Source organism: Maniola hyperantus, chromosome 19, assembly GCF_902806685.2.
Source record: "Maniola hyperantus chromosome 19, iAphHyp1.2, whole genome shotgun sequence".
Classification (NCBI taxonomy): Eukaryota; Metazoa; Arthropoda; class Insecta; order Lepidoptera; family Nymphalidae; genus Maniola; species Maniola hyperantus.
The window spans coordinates 9316219-9337656 of record NC_048554.1 but is presented as its reverse complement, the minus strand read 5'-3'; the positions used below and the strand labels follow the sequence as shown (position 1 = coordinate 9337656).

Below are 21438 nucleotides of genomic sequence, written 5' to 3'. Positions count from 1 at the left end.
GTCAGTCGTCTATAGTCTATGTTCTCTAAATTTTTAAATGTTATCTGTGCATCAAAGTGACAAAACGTCAATGTCAAGGACGCACAACAACGTGAGTCGTGAACCGTCAATTATTTTATTGTCAAAAAACCATACAAAAACGGAAGAAATGGTGCAAAATTCAGTGAGCCGTGATGTGTTAAAAAATAAAGTCGTATTAAATATTGATGACAATAATGCAATTAAATATCGATTTTAGTGCGTGATTTCTATCGCGGCACCAATCGAAATATGTCAAAAGAACCGCAGCTGTTCATATCAGTTCCTCGATCGTGCCTTACCGAATTTTACAGTAAATACCTTAATTTGGTGGAAAATTTTTACTATGTTACGCTTTCTGAAAATAAAAGTGGGGATACGAGTGAGAAACCAGAGTTTGTGTACTTTAATGTCATATTTAATTTGAATCCAGCCGACAGTAATATAAATCCTCGCGAACTTGTCGACCGGATACAGGTAAGCTACCAAAAATAAACAAAAGTTAGTCGTTATGTACCTATCGATCATTTTTCGTTTTGCAGCCATTATTCCATTCATTCCTTTACTTTCCTTATGAGGTATGGAACCCTAAAAACACACTGCGCTTGACTGTAAGCTTCACACCAAAATGGAGATGAACCTATGGTGAATCACACCTGCCCAGAATGTGGTTTTTCACTCTTCATTTGAAGGTACGAATATTATACCTAGCATGGAAAACTGAAGCCACAACAGCATTTCATATTTTGGCAGTGTGTATTAGAAACGAGGAAGCAAATAGCTTCATACAAGTCTGTGGGTTTTCAACTATGTAGGGGTGCATACGTTGGTAATCCCTCAAGGTTTGGTGGTGAGGGGGGAACTAGGTTGAATAGTTTCTTAGTACACTCTCCAAAATACTGTAGAATACTTCAACTCTTATGAGAGAGGCATACTTGCACCACTTACTGGTTTCAGTCATTTCTGTTGCGGCTTTACTTGTACTTTAGATCTACCTTTGTAACCCTTGCCTTGTCTTTCTTAACTATTAAGCCAAAATATTGCTGAAGAACTGTACTGTTAATGGAATTAATTCCTTTACATGATGTCGTTCATGAAAAATACCAGTGTATTATCCTGCCTTTTGCATTATAAGTAATAAATCATAGATAACATGAATAGTTAGTAGATTTTACAAACAAACGCCATTTTGAATACCTATTATTGTTCTAACAAACTGATAGTGTGAAACTGTGGATGGCTATAAAATAAAGTATAGTGCGGCAGAAAATAATATATAATATGACATCAACCTTTAAAAGGAGATAGCAGATTTGTAGAGCATTGTCTTTGCTGTTGAGACTGACAAAACGTCATATAGTTATGAGCGACAGAGACAACAGTCTACAAAGCCGAAATGTCATTCTAATTACAGATGCACATTATTTTCTGCCGCGTACTGTACTTATTCTATAATGTTTTAGCCAGTGACTTAAATGTATGGAATGGCTAATCTAAAGAAAAATATTGTGTTCTATGAAGCTGTCAAAATTAGTATTACACTGGACTGGACATCAAGTTGTAAGCAAAAATTAACAAGTTGTTGGCACACAATTTTTTTATGTGAAATGACCTGTCTAGTGCATTTTAGTTACTACATAGAGGTTGTTAGTTTTAACGACAAGAATACTTTATTATTTTTAAGTAATAAGGATTATCAGAGCTGTCTTAAAATTAGTTTCCTCATTGTTATCTATTAAGTACCTATTACTGATTGGTGTACATTGTACAATGGTAGCCATGTAGCTTATAAAATATTACCATTTTATTTATTTATTTTACTGAGTTACAGTTAATCTTCCATTGTTATTTTGCTTTGTTAATTCCAGTAGACAGAATATCAATTAATAATTATACTTAGTAAGTATGATAATTATAGTTTTTAGGGTTCCCTACCTTGAAAGGAAAAAACTTTGTTGTCCGTCTGTTGTGTCTGACGAGAAAACCACACACACTTCTCTTCCTGTTGACCTAGAATAGAATCATAAAATTTGGCAGGTTCAGGTTGGGTTTTCTTACTCTTGACTGTATCTTTCTAACATGATTATCCTTCCCCCTCCCCCTTCCTGATCAGTAGTTATAGAAGCATAGAGGCTACTTATACTTATGCTATGTCCTAATAATTAACTACCCAAACAAATAAAATGAGCCCAGTAAGTAATCCTAAAAAGTAAATTTTCATATTCCATGCATGCTCGACAAATGATAAGCCATCAAACTTATACGCATCTTCAGCGTATCCGGATGTGACATATTAAGCTGGATGCGCGGCCCGCCAGCTGTATTCGTGAGTGACAGAGGTCGGCAGTGCGCTTGGCGCTTGTTTGGGGGCCGCCCGCTGCACTGTGGGCGCGCAACCCGGATCTCGCGTGCCCCGCTTCCCCTTCACTCAACGGACCCATGCGTGGAGGTGTGCGTATGCGCTCGCGCTCGCTATTCGCCTCGCTCGCCGAGTCGCTAGTCTTGCCGCGATACACGCCGCAGTCGCGCGTCATGCCATGCGTCCGCTCCGAGCGCGCACTCTAACTCGCATTTATTATGTACGCGATTGACAACTCCCAGGTGAGCGCGAAGTCCGTCTATCGTCTTATCCCTACTGAGCGTACAATTTCACGTCACGGATGTTCTGTGTACACGAGTTGCACAAAACGATGTACGCAACGTCGCATTGTAATGATGTTCATTCACGACGATACGATATAACGATCCCGGAAGTAGAGCCGGTTCGTTAACGTCATCTAGGTATGCTAATTAACATGGACATTGTGCAAATATTGATAAATACGTAACGTGTGTATATATTTATATTCGTACTTCGTATCGAACAGGACGCATGTTTCGGTAAGTCGTCGTTTAAAAGTAGGTTGGAAATCTGCAAAGTCTCGTTATTAAAGGTAACAAATCAACCAAAATAGTTTAAGATTAGAGTCCGATAAAATCATCCTTACAGAATGCTACTTAAGAGAACTTCAAAGTGTAATCTTGTCTCTACTCAACTAACTATCCCGTAACAGTTTGTAGTGTACTTAAAGTTGTGTAATTCTCGTTTATCTTAAAATTACCTAAGGCATTTTACAAAGTTTAAGTTTGAAATAACTTTGTTGCTATTGAAATATACTACAAGTTGTAGTATTGACCTAACAATCTGTTGTAGTCTACAATCTACATCTACAACTATCAACTCTCAAAACAATAAGATAATCAGCCATACGTATAACTAAATCCAATATAACATGTAAAATAAACGTAGGTTTTCAAACAATAGTAGTTGCAAAACAATTATCCACTTGTCATCGTGATCCCACCATGATACCGGTCTTTTATAATCATTTCAGCTACTCTATAACCTAGTGTGGCTGTTTCATTGTAAGATACTGTAAAATGAAAATAACTACCTACCTATTAAAGATCCACATGTTTTTCAAAATATTTTTTAGTGCTTCACATTTTATTATGTCCATATTAGTTACATGCATTGCATTACTTACTTGTGCAAAATCTCGATGCATATCATTGCAGTAAAGTAATATAATATGTACAGAATAGGCGTAGCGAAGTCTCTTGAGTGTAAATAAATTCAAGAGATTTCGCTATCTCCTGTCGTCTTTACTGTTGAAAATTTGTCGATTTCGTTGCTTGTGTCTGTCTGATTGTGTTTAAACCTTTAAGCTAACTTAAATATTGACTGAAGTCATCAAAAAGGCTGGATTTGGATATTTATTTCGTTTTTAGATGTAACTAAGTTAAAATATGATTTTAAACGTAATTTAGCAATTCAAACGTGTTTTAGCAATTTCAAATGTTTTTTGTGTAGGCAGTGCCTTTATATCGATTATAATAGGTCCAACCCCCCAGTAGTCAAACGAAACTAATCACTGCGTATGGGTAGAATTTCTGAAAATCCTTTTTTAGTCCCCTACTGTCTACGTTATAGAGAAAATATACGAGGTGTATGCAAAATCTCAAGTTCCCAGACTAACGGCTTAAAGTATATGAGTTAATCAGTCTATCCTTTGTTTCTATGGTTAATCCTTTATAATTTATGGTTCAAAGATTTTTACTTCTATTCCATCTTGATCTGTTGCCAGTACACGTATTTGCGACAGTTGGTCACAAGTTGGATATTATTGCGGACTTTCACTTGGCCGCAGCGAGCTCCAGTAATTTATATTCACTCGTTATCCACGACATCCGATCACGGATTTGAATCTAATGGATTAACTTAACATAGTTTTTCAACGATTTCCATTTTTGTCTTATCAATTTCTTAGTTATCTTGTCCGTCGCCTTTCATTACAACAGATGTTAAAAAATTAGACGACTATCATAATTACTATATTATATGCTGTTTACTTGACTATTTAACTTCAATTTGTATATTATATTTTCGCCGATCCTTAATCTACTGCAAACATTGCAAACACACAAAGAATAATTAAGTATCTATTATAAGTACCTACTTCACAATTTTTTCTACGATGCTCACACAAAAAACTGTTTATAAGAATATAATAATATGGTGTTCAGAAGAAACAGGATAATAATGAACGTGATATTCATATCCAAGCTACTTAAGGACTTCAAGTTAGTTTGACCTAGAAAGTTTACCGCGGTTAGTTAGTTATAAACTGTTAGAAATATCAAGTGCCCAACATAGCCGGATATGTCATTTTCTCCAGCGAAGAGGCAATTGCCGTTTGAAAACTGGCTCATGAATATGTAAATTTGACGTTTTAAAGCTTTATGGGTAGTAGTTTAATTAATGAACCACTTCACTTTATGGTTCAGAATTAGATACTCAAGGAAGCCTTATATTAGTACTGCCAACTTTCGGTTTGCTAGCTTAACAATGTAAAATTCTAATTTTGCATCTGCTTTACTTATGTTATTAAAGTTTTTTTAACGCAAGAAAAGTTGCAGCTAAATTGACGGGATAAAAACTCAAGTCAGTTGTTTTATAATGTTCACTTGCAGAAAGGGCAATTATTATTATTGATTTTTAACTCTACTAAATTAAGTATAATAAATAAATAATACGGTCATCATTTTGTAAACCACTTTCCTATTTCAAATGCCGATTTCATAAAAATGTCTAAACCCTCGATGTATGTAATGTTAACATGGGGTTATTCAAGGGGCGGACCAACAAATCCCTAAAAGGCCAGCAATGCATCGGCGGTTCCTCTGGTGCTGCAAATGTTCATGGGCGACGGTAATCACTTAACATCAGGTGACACGCCTGCTCGTTTGCTCGCTATATCTATTAAAAAATTAATCTGCATCATTATTTTCCTTGTCCTCCTGGTGTTGCGTGTAATTTTCCAAATGCATCATTAGAGATGTTTTGAGTTAACGAAATATTAAAAATATACTCAACTAGACTTTGAGTAGGTAAGTATTGGTTGGTAGATATTCCAATTCGGCGACGGATGCCAGATAGCAACAGTTTTTAACGAAAAGAATAAATGATCGTTTTGATAAAGTCCTGCGCGGTAACCTTCTAATATTTGTTGGAACGTATAAGGTGTATCCGGTACGATTGTTAACTCTGATGCAATGAATGTCCGTTCGACTGGTGATTGGACTGAGAGGTATTCCTTTGCATCGACTATTCTAAAAATTATTCTATTTCGTAAATCTAAATCGAATAAAATGGAAAGCCTTCTTGGAGTACAGTGCCGGTTGGCCCTGAATTGATTCAGTCATTCTAATAAAAGGAAAGCACATGGATTTCTTAATCATAATAATTTATTTTGCCAGAATATGATACTTACACGTATATAATAAATTACCATTGAATTATGTACCTACCTATCTCAGTTTATGCTTGTATTTTTAAACGTATTAGATTAAATAATATTAAACAATACAATTTAAGAGTAATAATGATTGCTAATAAAAATGCTACAAATCTTTCAGCACTTATAGATAGCGCGATCAATCGATGTAGAGCAGGTTATTTGAATATTAGTTACTTTGTTATTCAAATTTCGGACGCATCTATTCTCTTGTAGGTTGTTAATTATAAAATTAATATTATACGTTTCAAAGAATCCGAATACTTCCCATTGATATTTGCACGAGAGTGAGAAGGCCACCCAATAGCTGATATGACGTCATCAGATATAATTTCTATAAATTATTCATGAGTTTGTGACCCTCACAGCTTTGCTTTTATGATAATAGTATGATTAATAATTTATTTTTAAATGTTCGTTTAATAAACGCAGTAACGAGTTAATATTATAATTCCTCCATCATCTTTTTTATCATCAAATCACCATGTGTAGTGTATCTGTTGTATCTACATACAATAGTTTATTTTAAATAATTTTGACACCTAATAGAATCTAGACTAGCTAAATCTTCAACCTGAAATTATGTTAATCAATTTACATTTCTATATCTGCCCCCCAATTGTGTAAGAATAACCATTTCATGGCTATCGCAATCGTCAAGAAATTCTGCCTTTTGATTGGTTGATTCGCTGTTTACATTTTTTCACAGCCAATCAAAGGGCCGAATTCTTGACGATTGCGATAGCCATGAAATGGTTATTCTTACACAATTGGGGGGCAGAACCTCAGTCTCCGACGACGACGTCATGATGGATGTGCATGGAGCAAGCTCTTGACTCTTCATAAACAACATCACATACATGTCATGTAATAACGACACGTGTAATCAAGAACAATGTTTACTGAAATGATTTCGAACGCCATTAGAAGAAATCTCTCTTCTTCTTGTAATGTTTTAACCCTTCATCTCTATAATATAAAAATGAATCACCAAATGTGTTGCTCATCGCAAAACTCGAGAACCGCTGAACCGATTTCGCTAATTCTTTTTTTTATAATATTCCTTGAAATACGAGGATGGTTCTTACGAAGAGAAAAATTTAAATTTTTTTAAAGTGAAATGCTCACTGAAATGATGTTTGAATGCCATTAGGAGAAATATTTCTCTTTTATGATAGATGTAATTTTTACTGATCCCATTACGGGATTCTCCTAAAGGAGTTAGAATTTAGATGATTGTTACTCATTCATTAATTAAAATCATATTCTTTGAGATATTATGTTGAACTATGGACCTAAAACGCTGTCAGTTGCGGTTACACACTTTTCCGATATCAACAGTCTGAAGGCAATTAAAGTTTTTTTTTGTACTTAAATCATTTTTCCCAAAAAATACAAATTCTCTTAATAACGTGAACAATAACAAACAATATTCAGTGAGTAATGATTTAAGATATTATCAACTTCTATTACTGTAGGTACCTACTATGTGATCAATCAGTAATCAATGATTAGGGTTACTGATGGAAAAAATAAAAAGTTGACAGAGTAGAGTTGCAGACCATTTGCATTAGACGGTTACTATAACTGTGTAGTAAATATTGGTAGTTTGTTATAGTGAGCTAATAGTTTTAAGACCTTGGTGGATATAAATAAAATTATTAAAAAAAATATTTAGTAGAGCTCGGGTCACCTGTATTAGTTAATAACAATTTGAACTTGGACTTCTGTGGACTAGAAATAAAAATAACTATGTATAAGATTCTGCGGGTTGAGCATTTAGCGCTTTTATTTCTTAAAATTTGTGATTCCAAGGGAAATATATTAGCACAGGTTGGCACACAAGTTGGCAACCCTATTAGTATGTGTAGCTCGCATCCTGTTGGTCTCTGACGAAATATCGTATGAGCCGACGTCGCCTATATACTCCTACTCCATTGGTCGTTCTTATCTCTACCACAATCGCGCAGTAGAATTTCTCCAAGGGTGAACGGAACTATGTATTTGTATCCGATACTATGTAATCGTTGTACGGATTTATGGCTTTGTTTTGTCAAAGCAACCGTTGCGCGTTGCTTTGCATGATGGACGGCGGCAGGCTTTGTTGGATAATCAATAATTTGTTACAGCCGGGGCATCTATATTTAAAACTAGTTTATTTCCGCGACTTCATCCACGTGGACTACACAAATTTCAAACCCCTATTTTACTCCCTTAGGGGTTGAATTTTCAAAAAAAAATTCTTAGCAGATGTCTATGTTATGACCAGCTATCTACATAAAAAATTTCAGCCCAAATTCATCAAGTAGTTTGAGCTGTGCGTTGATACATAAGTCAGTCAGTCAGCTTTACCTTTTATTTTATATATTATATTGATTATAAAATTAAAAAACCGACCAAGTTCGAGTCAGATTCGCGCACCGTCGCTGATCGTTATTCGTTCCTCCCGGTGTTGGGGACAATACGCAGATAAACTTTCAGCTTTTATAAAATAACAAAGGTCTGGCACGCGCTGGCTCTTAGTTCATAATAAAGCATTAGATAAATGAAATTTGCCATTATTTTGTCTGCAAATAAACGCGTGTAATGTTCCTATTTAAACGTAATGAACAACACGCACATCAAAATAGATTACAATAGACGTCAGCGGGATGGAATGACGTATATTCGATAACCTCTGTTTCTAGTTTTCTACGAGCTTATAAATATTTTGTATGTCAATAAAACATTAATGGGTTAATTAATTATAAAAGTTTCGAAGAGTACAACATTTAAAGAAAGAACGAAGTAGACTATAAAGATTAGTACATAAAGATTGATTCGGGTCGTATATTTCTTGTTGTCTATTTAGTTATCTAAATTGTATAGGTAGAAAGTGTTTACGGGAACTAATAACTATAAATCTACGTGCGTCAACCAGCTGGGGAGTGGGGACAAGGATCTATCTTGTCTGTAGAATTATGTTTACGGTTGATATGATATCATACGCGCAGCAGCTACAAAGGTCTTCGCCTTTACCCAAACAAACCAGCAAAAATATAACCTTGAAGTATGGACTTTATTTACAATAGGACGTAAGATCACCATCAATGTCGAAATGTGTATGGTTACACCATTTGTATACAAACAGTTTAAGTGGCCTCCACACCAAAATTAAACTGGGTCGCGAAGAAATCAAGGCAATTAACTGTTTTGTCAATGCGGATTTTTTTTCATATTTTTTATCAAGGTTCAATCCGTTCGTTCTGTCATCCTACTGTGACGTGATTGATATATAAAGATAACGTATTATTAAATTAATTAATTAATTGAAAAATATCTAGATCTAACCGCAGATAAAGCCCCGGAATGTTTGTGAATTACATTAGGTATTATAAAAGATCACTATACTATAAAAGTCAAGTTAGAAACGATTGACTCTCGTTGTATAGTTAAAGTCAAGTTTAAACAACCTTCCAATATTAAATTTCAACGATTCCAACCCTAGTTGGGAAATCGTGGCTCATGGAAAACAGGATTTCAGGCTGCAAACATTTGTTTTTGTTGAAACCTTCAAAAACATTAAACTTATACTTAGGTGAAAATTCTAGTATAGTATTCACTGTTCATAGATAAAATGTGTCTCATGCCGCCTACTGTGTAATGTGTATTAAAAGATTGTTCACAATAGTTTATAAGCATTAAAACAACAATGCGTATTAGCAAGCGGTAGTATTTCATTTGAATAGTTAGTGCGTAACTATTATATGTCTGACCTTGATGTTTTCCAAGATCTCACGCTGCATAGCTGCTCCTGTTCATAAAGTTGTATTTGGTGCAAAGTCCGAAGAGGAAAAAACAAACAAAATCAAACGATGCCAAGCTTAAACGATCGTATCAAAAACGGGAGAATCCAATGGGTTTTTTTCATTTTTTCTAAACAGTTCATCTAGTCAGACGTAATATAATTGTCAGCTGTCTTTGTTTTGATGGCGAGCTTGTTAGACAGAATGTTCTAATTTGCTGTGGAACTTTAATAATTCAATGCCGTGGAATGGGTTTTTTTGCCTTTGCCATTCTCGTTAGTTTTTTATACTTCCTTATAGTAATTGAAGATACATTTCGATCAATATTTATCCTTTGTAGCTACTTTGTAAAAGTAAACAGACGACAGATGTTTATCGCATAACATGATATAACCACAGTAACAAAAACTATGCTGGCTGATTTACGAAAGGCAAATTTTTTCAAGAGCATTATACACTTTATTAAATAAGCTACATTTTCTCGACTTTGCTCTACACAACAACTTTTTTTTTTACCTACCGTAAAAGTTAAGTTAAATAATAAGGTGCTTTCCTTCTGAACTAATGCTTATTTACTTCAACATGGCCCGTTAGAAGGAGAAAATGACTTTACAAGTTAAACATTTTTTATGAGTTAGACATATCTGATTAATAATTGGTATTTTTTGACGCAAATAAAATAGTTAAAGTTGGTTCATAGTTGGTTGCAGGATTATTAATGTCTAAATGCTCTTTTTCCGTTGTTGTATCTATCAGTCTGATATTAAATAAGTATTCTGAGCTAACTTGGTGTCAATTATCGATAAAACTCATCACCCGTTCTTATTATGCAAACTCATAGTTAATCCAAGGTATCTTCATCATTCACGTAAGCATACTTGTTTAACTAACTTACTTAACAATTGTTTCTTGAAGAATTCAAGTTATACAATAAGTAGGTATATACCTACATAATAATTAAGATGACTTAATTAATATTTCACGTGACTGTATTAATTTGTATTTTAAATGCCGTATAACTATTACAATATTATAAGCAAAACAAAGTATTGTTTAAAAAAACTTGTTTAATTCCAGATTTTTAAAACTTTAATATTATAATATTTTGTTCTTCTATGAACTAACTACTAAGTATTCTTCTTCTTCTTCTTCTTCGCTCTGGGCTGGTTTCCGCACTTAAACGTTTCCGTCTGTTGTGCGTGCATTGCCCCTCCCCGCTGAACTACTAAGTATATCATTGTCAGATACAATTTACAAGTTTATCATACTCGAGTACCAAGCACGGATAGTACAACTCAAGTGACATACTCCCAGCACTTAAAGATCTATTATTCTATCTAGATATTTCTGAACATTATTATTTTTTAATGCTGAGGTATCGATATCTCGAGGCATTGCGGTGAATCTCGCGCACCATATTTTTTTAGAAAGTCGCATCCGGCTTCGCGCTAGGCGGAGCGCTTCCGTGTTCTCTGTTTGGATGTGGGCTCCGTACAAAATACTTATGTACGCTTGATTTTGCTGTAAAGTTTTGTTTTAACACTTTCGATAGCTAATCCGAGTAACTTGTGTCAATGACCCATGTCTGTCTTATTAAAAACTAGCTGATGACCGCGACTTCGTCCGCGTAGATTTAGGATTTAAAATCCCGTGGGAACTCTTTGATTTTCCGGGATAAAAAGTAGCCTATGTCCTTCCCCGGGATGCAAGCTATCGCTGCACCAAATTTCGTCAAAATCGGTTGAACGGATGGGCCGTGAAAGGCTAGCAGACAGACAGACACACTTTCGCATTTATAATATTAGTATGGATTGGTTTGGGTTTCGCAATCTTAAACTGATCGATGGTCGTGGATGATCGATCTTTGGTGTTACTCAATTAAGCCGATCACCTACTTTTTAATATGTAATAATTTTATTATGATGATTAAAAAGTCTAGTTAGAAATGATTCTTTGCCTCCACTTCGGTAGTTCACTCTGGCTACCCGTCATGGAAGTTAGCTCCATATTATTTAAATTACTACTGATTGTCAAAAATAAAGTTATTACATACTTTTCATTTGAGAGGAACATGGCAAATAGAGTGAAAACATAGAAATTCGAAGAAATTAGCTAGAAGCATTGACTTATATATTACTTCGTATGGACAGGGTTATTGAACAAACAAAATGGCACCGACTCATTGGTGTTTATGCACCAAAGCACCCTCAGTGACGTCTGGATTTCAAACGGGTCGTTCTAATAGTATCTAAGAGGTGGCGCTGATTTTTTGGTTTCTAAACCGTGAAAAATTTTGTTCCCTAGACCATAATATCTTGTCATTTATATCGATGGCTAGAAGTCTACAACTAAGTTATATATCATAGTTTTATTATTTACTGGAATAGGTACTTCTGTCGATGACGATAATATCTTTCTTCGTTGAGGACTAACGAACATTGTCAACAATCCGATTCCATGAGAACTTATGCAAATGCAACCAGTTACAAAACCTGCAGTGTAGATAGTATAGCAGCTATACATTAAATGACGAGTGAACAATATCTACTTCTGAAGTTACACAAGGTAACAACTTGTCTTATAAAAATATTACAGAGACTTTCTTGACGATAAGAAATCGAGATCGCCTTAGTATTTACACTATCATCCAAGTCCAAAAGTGATAAATGACTTTGAATTGATGACATTGAGAATCTATGGCTCATTCTCTGCAAATCACGGAACTATCAATGTCATTCATAGTTCCGTGCTGCAAATGTTATCAGTCATGTTAAAAATATTGTTAAGAGTGATTTGCAAAACCATCAATCTACATATTTCTATATCTGTACTTCTGCACTAATATTATAAAGAAGAAAGATTTGTTAGTTTGTAATCGATACACTCTGAAACTACTCAACCGATTATAATAATTCTTTCACCCTTAGAAAGCTACTAAGTATATCCAGAAGTAACATAGGCCATATATTTATTTAATAAGCATAAATGTACACTGTACAGCTATTATTAAAAGTAATATTATTAAAATTTTATTCGTTGCAAGGTGTGTACTTGTATCGAATAAAACTCACACTTTACAATAGTTTATCCGAAAACGTTATGCGTACCTGCGTTACCTATTTTTGACCCCTTACAAATTAATTACTGGAAAATCGTTTTGATGTTCAGTCTTTAATAAAAATTCTTCGTGCATAATTTAGTTTTCCTAAACGCTTTTGCCATTAACCTATCCAAATATATTGTGATAACGATCATTATTTATGTAACTATTAAATATTTATGCTGATTTGATAATATAATAATTTGTTAATATTGAGGTCTACCGGTTTACCTACTTGTCTCTTGCACACTTTAGGAATGTAATACGTCATATCTGTCTGTAGTTTCTTTTATATAATCTACTACAAAAACTGAGGATCTCAAGCGAAAACTCTCTCACTTTTTATAATGTAAAGGTTTTTTATTTTGCTTATTGTAAGAGGTATCCGATGGAACCATGCAATGCACTTACCTATAAAAAAATTTAAAAAATAAAAGTAGGTACCTACATATTTTTCGAATAGATTTTGGCGTCCCATGCCATACCCCGATTGCCATCTTGACCTGTGGCGAACTATCATCCATCCATCCATCAGCCTGTTTGCGTCCACTGCTGGACATAGGCCTTTCCAAGAGCGCGCCACCAAACACGGTCCTCCGCCTTCCTCATCCAACCGCTCCCCACCACCTTCTTCAGGTCATCGGTCCAGCGGGCGGGGGGTCGTCCTACACTGCGCTTACCGGTACGCGGTCTCCACTCCAGAACACGTCTGCCCCATCGGCCATCGGTTCTGCGACAGACATGGCCTGCCCATTGCCACTTCAGCGCGCTAATCCTTTGAGCTATGTCGGTCGCTTTTGTTCTTCTGCGAATTTCCTCGTTCCGGATTTTATCCCTGAGAGTGATACCCAACATAGCTCGCTCCATAGCACGCTGAGCGACTTTTAGTTTGTGGACGAGGCCAACTGTCAGTGTCCACGTTTCCGCTCCATACGTCATCACAGGTAGGACACACTCGTTGAAGACCTTAGTCTTAAGGCTTTGCGGTATCGACTCGGTGGCGAACTATAGGTATATTTTATCAAAATCAAATTTGGGGGAAAATCTGAAAACCGTGAATTTAGGGTTAGATCACACAAAAAAAAATTAAATTGTGGTCATGAACTAATAATTAGTATTTTCAACTTTCGAAGTGAGTGACTACATCAAGTGGGGTATCATATGAAAGGTCTTCACCTGTACATTCTAAAACAGATTTTTATTTATTTTTATGCATCATAGTTTTTCAATTATCGTGCAAAATGTTGAAAAAATACGACTGTAGTACGGAACCCTCATTGCGCGAGCCTGACTCGCACTTGGCCGGTTTTTTTAAAGCTCACTTGCAATTTATATAGACGAAGTTGCGGACTTTTGCTCTAACTTATTTTGTAAAGCAGTAGGTAAGTTATTCGTTGCGACATAGGTTGCTCACTTGGCAAAAGTAACGCAATCTACAATCAGAATTTAGATCTTAAAACCTGGCCAAGTGGTTTGCGAACACCAACGCGGATGTAGCCGCGACTAAGAGCAAATTGAGTTTCCTTTTAGTTAAATCGACCACTAGTTTTAGGTGTTGGAAAAGTGAAACGATAGTTAGTAATTTGAAATAACAGAATTTAAAAAGTTTTCAAAAAACCCTGACTGTGGTTTGTACTTCGTCTTTTTCAGTCCGCACATTAAAGCGCATAAAATTCGCCATTTTGATTTTTTATGAATTTTATGTGACACTCGCTCCATCAAGACTAATCTTATGACGTGTCTGTCGTTTATCAAAATCAGGTCAAACACATATTATAACGCGCAAAAACTTGTCACGCGCCATTTTTACTTTTTGTCTCAATTTTCATGTCAAAGGTACGATTTAAGTCCTCATTTTAAAGGTGAACAGCAGGGCGATTGTCTAAATCCTGCATCAATCATTATTACAATCTCAATTGTTCTGATTGGCTGAATTTTTGCGATTCTTGTTGCAACAATGCATTGTGGCCAATAGTGAGCGAGCATTAACCAATCAGAGATGATTGCGATCGTGACATTGTAGCTGTCAAACAACCGCGGTAGAGCCACCGTACTTTTGACATGACAATTGCCCCATAGAGTTAAAATGGCGCGTGAGGAATCATTCTGTACGGTCTATACCTAACCCTACTCTGGCTTCGCTGCAGTCGATTCCTAATTACCAATTGACACCTAGGTATTGCATTCCATGTAACATAAATAATAATAATAATAATAATTATGTGAACGAAGTGCTCTTCTTCCGCTGTGTATGACTGTGTAAAAATTGGATTGGACACACACAAACAGCATCTTTTCACATCCGGTCCAAGTATATTATGGCTTCATTGAACTACGAGTTCGTGTGTAGCGTCGCGGTATATTGGCACCTTAATAGTGAATAATGAATTATAACCGGTACGTTGAGGATTTGCGCGCGCGGTAAAGGTCAATGATCATCCGTAGATCCGCCTCGACGCCCTCGTGACCCTGTCCTGCGCTGGCGCCGGTACTGAGCAAATGTGCTTATTGATCGCTGTGCGAACGAAGGTGTTGCTAGCTGATATCTTCCCCCTAGCAGATTCCGTTTTTAACGAGGGTCCGTATTATTCTGATTCTGACAGGCTAGACCATTTTATACGGAGCAACCATACATCGCTCCTTGTAAAATGGTCGCAATCAACATTGCTCGACTACCAAGTTAGTACTTGGTAGTCGCTCTATGTAAAATGAATGACTATATTATACTTAGGGATTTCGTCCGCATTTATTAAAAAAAAATCTATTACCGAGAGACAGTTATTAAGCCGAGATTAAAAATTTCTGGGATGCAAGCTATCTTTGTGCTAAATTCCGTTAAGGTCGGAGCGGATTAGACGTGAGAGATAACAGACAAATGGTCTGGACATACAGTCTTTCGCATTAGCCTATTCGGAGAACTTAAAAATTATAAAGAAATTATGTAATTTATAATTATTAATGTTTGAATTTGTTTTATTGTTAACAGAAATATGTGGAGTCGTCGTTAGGATGGGCTGGTGAACGCGGCGAGGATTCGAGCTACGACTCGGAGTGCGACGATGACGGCGGCCACCGCGCCGCCTCGCGCACTCCCTCCGACACCCTCGCGGCGGAGTTCGCGGAGTACGTCACTCTCGCACCGCCACCGCCACAGCCGAACCAGGTAAACTTATACTTTACAAGCTTTTGCCTCCCCCTCGCCCTATATGGGATTAAACTTGCATTTGGAGCAGTCTGATATAGGCTCGAATCACTAGGTTCCGTCTCCGTCGGTCTCTGTGGTTTATGCATGATCCACATGAACAAAAGTGTAACAATTTGTGATAAATCAAGCGAAAGAGAACCTTTCCGCAATCGACTAGGTGGAGTGATTAAGTGGAAGTAATATTGATTCTTTGGCTTTATTTTAGTCCAAACAGTATTTTTAAGTAATTTTTAATGTCCTAAATGATTTAGGAGTTTCAGTACACGACTGCAAACTTTAATCTCAATTTACTGAAATCAATTTATCACAAAATCAATTTATTTCACTCTGGGACTAGACCCTTTTCGCTTGACCACTCACGTTATAATTTTATATAGAAACTAGCTGATGCCCGCGACTTCGTACGCGTGGATTTAGGTTTTTAACAATCCCGTGGGAACTCATAAATTTTCCGGGATGAAAAGTCCTATGTCCTTCCCCGGGATATAAGCTAACTTTGTACCATATTTCATCAAAATCGGTTGAACTGTTGGGCCGCGAAAAGCTAGCAGACAGACAGACACACTTTCGCATTTATAATATTAGTATGGATAACATGAGAGGAGAGAAGTTATTATGCTTGACATTTGACAACGACCACCACGAAATGGAAATCAATGAAACCGGGACTTTGGAAATTTAAAAGACAGTCATTCAAACCCATTATCGTAGACAGTTAAGTCTACGAATATGATTCGTCGTTTCATTGAATAACATGCATTCTACTGATTGGAAAGGATGAAATACACAGTTCCGTGTATTTCATCATTTAAGTAAAGGGGACACATTTATCCAAAAAATATTCCGCTTCAAATATAACTTGTGGACAAAAAATATGCACGAGATAACATCTGTAAGTTGTAATGAATACTTAACATTGCATAATCCTACGTAGATATAAATTGATCATTTAAATAATCTCTGAGTAAAACTAAATTCATAACAATATGACGATAATAATGAATATACCTACTCTTCGTTACTATGCACTCATTACGTTAATGTATGCACTTTCATATTCATAACGTCACATGTTTATAACAGTGGAATGTAGTCCGTATAAAATGACTCCTCACTTTAACTTTAACGCCATTTTAACTCTATGGCTTAACTGTCATGTCAATAGTACGGTTCACCTTTAAAATAAGGACTAAAATCGTACTTTTGACATGAAATTTGACACAAAAAGTTGGCACAAGACATGTCGGTTGAGGAGTCATTTTTTACGCATTATACCTAGTTTGATTCTTAGTGCATAATTAGTTATCTAAAATGGAGTTTTTTTCGAGCACGCCCTCCATACAAACGAAGTTTCTTATTTGAATATTGAGCAAATTTTAATTTTACAGAGGCTCTAAAACTTTTCATACAAATCTTTCAGCCCGTGTAAAGTGAAACTACATTACGAAAGTTTGACACACCATATACACAGAGCTTCGTAGACCAGGCGGCATCATTAAAATTGATAGCTTAAAATTCAAATAAGAATCAATCTTTGTTTGAATCGGGCGCACTACATCGATGGGCGCACTCGAAGGATGATACTCTCTCCTCTTAATGAAACTCTGTATCTCCTAAGAACACCTACGAATAATTATATAAGAACACAGACTTTTCCTTAGGCGAATTGATTCGTCCAAGACTTTCTCTTCAAACGTGACGTACCTATAAAACCTAACCGCTTTGTGATCAGGTATATAAAATATCAATAAACATTATTTTCCAGGCTAAAATCGAGTTCGCGGTGAAACTGGGTTACTCTGAACGACTAGCCAGAACCGCTCTGCAGCGCCTCGGTCCTGATCCTCCTCGGAATGAGTTGTTGGCTGAGCTCATCAATCTCGCTGCCAAGAGACCTCCGCGCGTGCCTTCCCCGCCGCCGCCCGCCGAGCCCGAGCTCATGCCCGAGCGCGCGCCGCTCCGGCACATCGTCATAGATGGCAGCAATGTCGCTATGAGGTAACAACACTTTTAGGGGGAAAACGTTACGTTACATCCTTATGGCACAATAGCCAAGTGACTTACTTGTATGACTATACATTTTTGTCCTCATTTAAAATTTTCTTTTTCACAGCCACGGAAATAAGGAGGTGTTCTCGTGCAGAGGTATCGAAATATGTGTGGACTGGTTTCGAGCACGAGGGCATAAAGAAATTACAGTGTTCGTACCAAAGTGGCGAAAAGAAGCTTCCCGACCCGATAACCCAGTAGCCGATCGAGACGCCCTGGAACGACTCGAACGAAACCGCGTACTCGTGTACACACCTAGTCGCCTTTTAGGCGGAAAACGACTTATCTGCTACGATGATAGATACATCGTACGACTCGCGGCCGAAACGGACGGAATCGTCGTTTCGAACGATAACTACAGGGACCTCGCTGCAGAAAGCCCTGAATTCCGTAAGGTCGTCGAGGAGCGACTTCTGATGTTTTCGTTTGTTAACGACAGATTTATGCCACCCGATGACCCTCTAGGGAGATCGGGTCCCACGTTGGACGCTTTTCTCCGAGCGCCACCCTCCCGCTGCGACCCACCTCCCGCGTGCCCCTACGGGCGCAAGTGCACGTACGGAAATAAATGTAAATTCCACCACCCGGAACGAGCGGGACGGCCGCACAAATCGGTTGCAGAGAAACTATCGGAACGGGCTGCACGCAAAGCGCGCGATTTGCACACGTTGAGCCTTCCTCCGAGCGGAAGGCCCGCCGACAACAAGAAACCACTGACCCGAGCCCATTCTGCAACGCCGCGATTGGCTGACGCTAGTCTCGTCACGCATTTCGACCGTGCTCAAATTCCGGGACCGTCGCAGCCTCCGCCAGATCCAAATCCACACCGAAAGCTTGCGCGACAACTCACACTAAATCCCAACTGTGACCCGAGGCTTCACGCCTCCGCCGCTCGCGTGTCGTCAGCCCCGGTCGGCGCGGCGGGCGCTATAGCTCCACAGATGGTAGGAATGTCTCTTTCACCTTGCGCTTCCGAAGGAGCTCTCCAGCATTGGGAAGCAAGGCGACGGATGCACTTCCACCTCGCGGGAATTTTCCCTGAAGCCCAAGTTACGGAGGCGATGGCCACGTATCCGGACGAAACGGACCCTCAAAAAATGTGCGCGATTCTTCTAGACCGGTACAGACCAAGCGAGGCAACCTTGCCGCGGCCGACGCATTAATTTCCTACGTATGTTAAAAGATTGACGAGAAATTTCTCTCTTGTAAATAAATTGTTGATCTTTGAATTATTCCCAATTTCCTTTTGGAAATTGCTGTTTATATTCATTGGATCAATGCATTGTGAGGTGACGAATGGCAGTTATTGATGTATGTACCTAATCATCAATATGTTCATCGAAATGAGCAAAAACATAAGCAGCATTTGACAATTTCACTCACATGAGATTGATATTTAACCATGTTGTCTCTTGTATTCATAACTACAATTTTTTAAACTTTAAAAAATTCTTATATTATGTGGGTAAAGGCCGCCATGGTCTCTAACTTCGCACAGCTGAAATTTTTGCTATAATATTAGCTTCATGATGGATACAGTAGAAATATTTTTCTCTCCCTCCTATAAACTATTTCCAGGTTTTTGTTATGAATCCACTTGCATCCAAGTAGTGCCAACTGTTTGTTGAAAATATCAATCTACCGCCAGTAAAGGCATTTAACTTTGTTCATTCAAATTTATTATTCGTGACGTACGCTTCTGAGAAGTGTGCGTGTTATTTAATTATTATTTAAGTTTAGATGTAAGGATGTACAAATACAACTTAAAATTTTCGCAAACAACCAATTAATTTACGCCTTGTTATCTACTTTATATATATTTAAGGTACATTTTCATTTTTTAACAAAAAGCCCAAATCAAACAGCTGAATTTTGTATGTAAAGAATAGCGGAAATGAATAATTAAGTAAATTATATATCTAATGATGCAATCACAGTTTTTGAAAAATCAATGTTATATGGCATTAATAAGCATTAGATGTTGTGTTGTCACAGCTTCCACTTAACGATATATTCCTTCTAACTTTCATTGAGCTAGTTTTTGTAAAAATAATTCACTAAAATCACACTTTAAAAGGTATTGGATAGTGTAATATTTAGTTTTGAATGTGTTCAGTATCCAGGCGTGAAAACTATTGAGGAAATTGTGATAAATCATCTTAAATATCATAACATAATATTATCTCATTCACTTACCTTATACTGTCTGCCCAGTAACTACACAAATAAATATACATATAAACCCTTTTGTAAAAAAAATATTACTAACCTATAAATTTCAGCCATGATAATAGGTAACTTTTCATGTATTGCAAGGTAATGTTAACTTTTGTGATGGTATAAATTATATTTGGTACTATGTATCAAGTAAAAAGTTATGTATCTGATAGTTTATTAGTGGTTATAGTTTTATGTAGGTTTTAAGTGGACAATATATTTTATATTATTAGTCCTTTATAACAAGACAATAATCACAGAAATTTATCTGTGATTAAACAACTATAGGCAACATCTAAAATGGCCTTTGTAGATTGTATTAAGAATAGAAGATTAAGTATAAACATTACTATTTATCTGCAATCTGCAAAGTACATTTAAGATGCCCTGAAGGCCAGACATTTTGAAACACTAGATATACTATGATATAGTTAATATATTATTATATTGTACACCATTTGTTGTTTGATTTTTATTAAATTGAACTGTTATAAACCTTAAATGCAATGCATCAAATGTAAGATAAATATTATCTACTTGTGTGCTCTATACCATTTAAATGTAAAGAATTTGGAGTATAGCACATTAATTTAGCTTGTTATTTGATAATCAAATGTAATTAATTTTAGATTATTAATTAAAAATACTAACAAACTGACATTTTAGTATTGAGTACAGTTAAGTAGTAATTTTCCATATATGGAATGTTTGAAATTATGTCTTTATTGACATCATAGCAAGAATAAAATATCTCATTAGAATGTGTCCATTATTTTATCAGAATCCTAGAAGTAATTACCTACAGGAATTTCAATTGTGAGAAATTAGTTGATGCAAAATAAAGAAAGATGATGGCCTATGGGTTATACCTTCTGCCTTCTATTCAGGGGGGTATAGAGTCCTGGAAACCCCTGAGTATGCATCTAAATATTATATTGTAAGCAATTAAATATCACTTTCTTTTATAGTAAATGAAAACGTATGTATGCCTTTGAGTTCACCATAGTATTCTCAAAGGTGTGGGAAGTCACAGCATGTGGCCAGTAGTGGGCCGGCAATGGGTTGAGATGCCCTTAGTAGCTGGTATATTTTTTATTCAGATACAATTTAGTCCGACTGCAATCTCAAGTGATGATGCAGCCTAAGATGGAAGCGGGTTAACCTGGAAGGGGTATGGCAATCTTTATTAAAACCAGACCCCTTTGGTTTCTACACAGCATTGTACCG

The 21438-nt window shown here is 36.6% G+C and overlaps 1 protein-coding gene across 2 annotated transcripts; it reads left to right on the top strand.

Moving 5' to 3' along the window:
• The first annotated feature begins 114 nt into the window (after positions 1 to 114).
• Positions 115 to 20706, top strand: LOC117991343 (probable ribonuclease ZC3H12B). 2 transcript variants are annotated; one of them, XM_034978912.2, is made up of 4 exons: positions 115 to 495; positions 15727 to 15903; positions 17711 to 17943; positions 18059 to 20706. In XM_034978912.2, the coding sequence occupies exons 1-4, from the start codon at positions 271 to 273 to the stop codon at positions 19155 to 19157; spliced, it is 1734 nt and encodes a 577-aa protein (XP_034834803.1). In that variant the 5' UTR covers positions 115 to 270; the 3' UTR covers positions 19158 to 20706. The 2 variants fall into 2 exon arrangements, with proteins under 2 accessions (XP_034834803.1, XP_034834804.1); XM_034978913.2 differs by lacking the exon at positions 115 to 495 and adding an exon at positions 2380 to 2619.
• Positions 20707 to 21438: the final 732 nt, after the last annotated feature.

What these genes read in the sequence shown, in the direction of transcription:
- LOC117991343 (XM_034978912.2), top strand. Translation starts at nt 271, where the DNA reads ATGTCAAAAGAACCGCAGCTGTTCATATCAGTTCCTCGATCGTGCCTT. An exon ending in AACTTGTCGACCGGATACAG is followed by an intron (nt 496 to 15,726) that starts GTAAGCTACCAA and finishes TATTGTTAACAG; the next exon opens with AAATATGTGGAGTCGTCGTT. An exon ending in GGCAGCAATGTCGCTATGAG is followed by an intron (nt 17,944 to 18,058) that starts GTAACAACACTT and finishes TCTTTTTCACAG; the next exon opens with CCACGGAAATAAGGAGGTGT.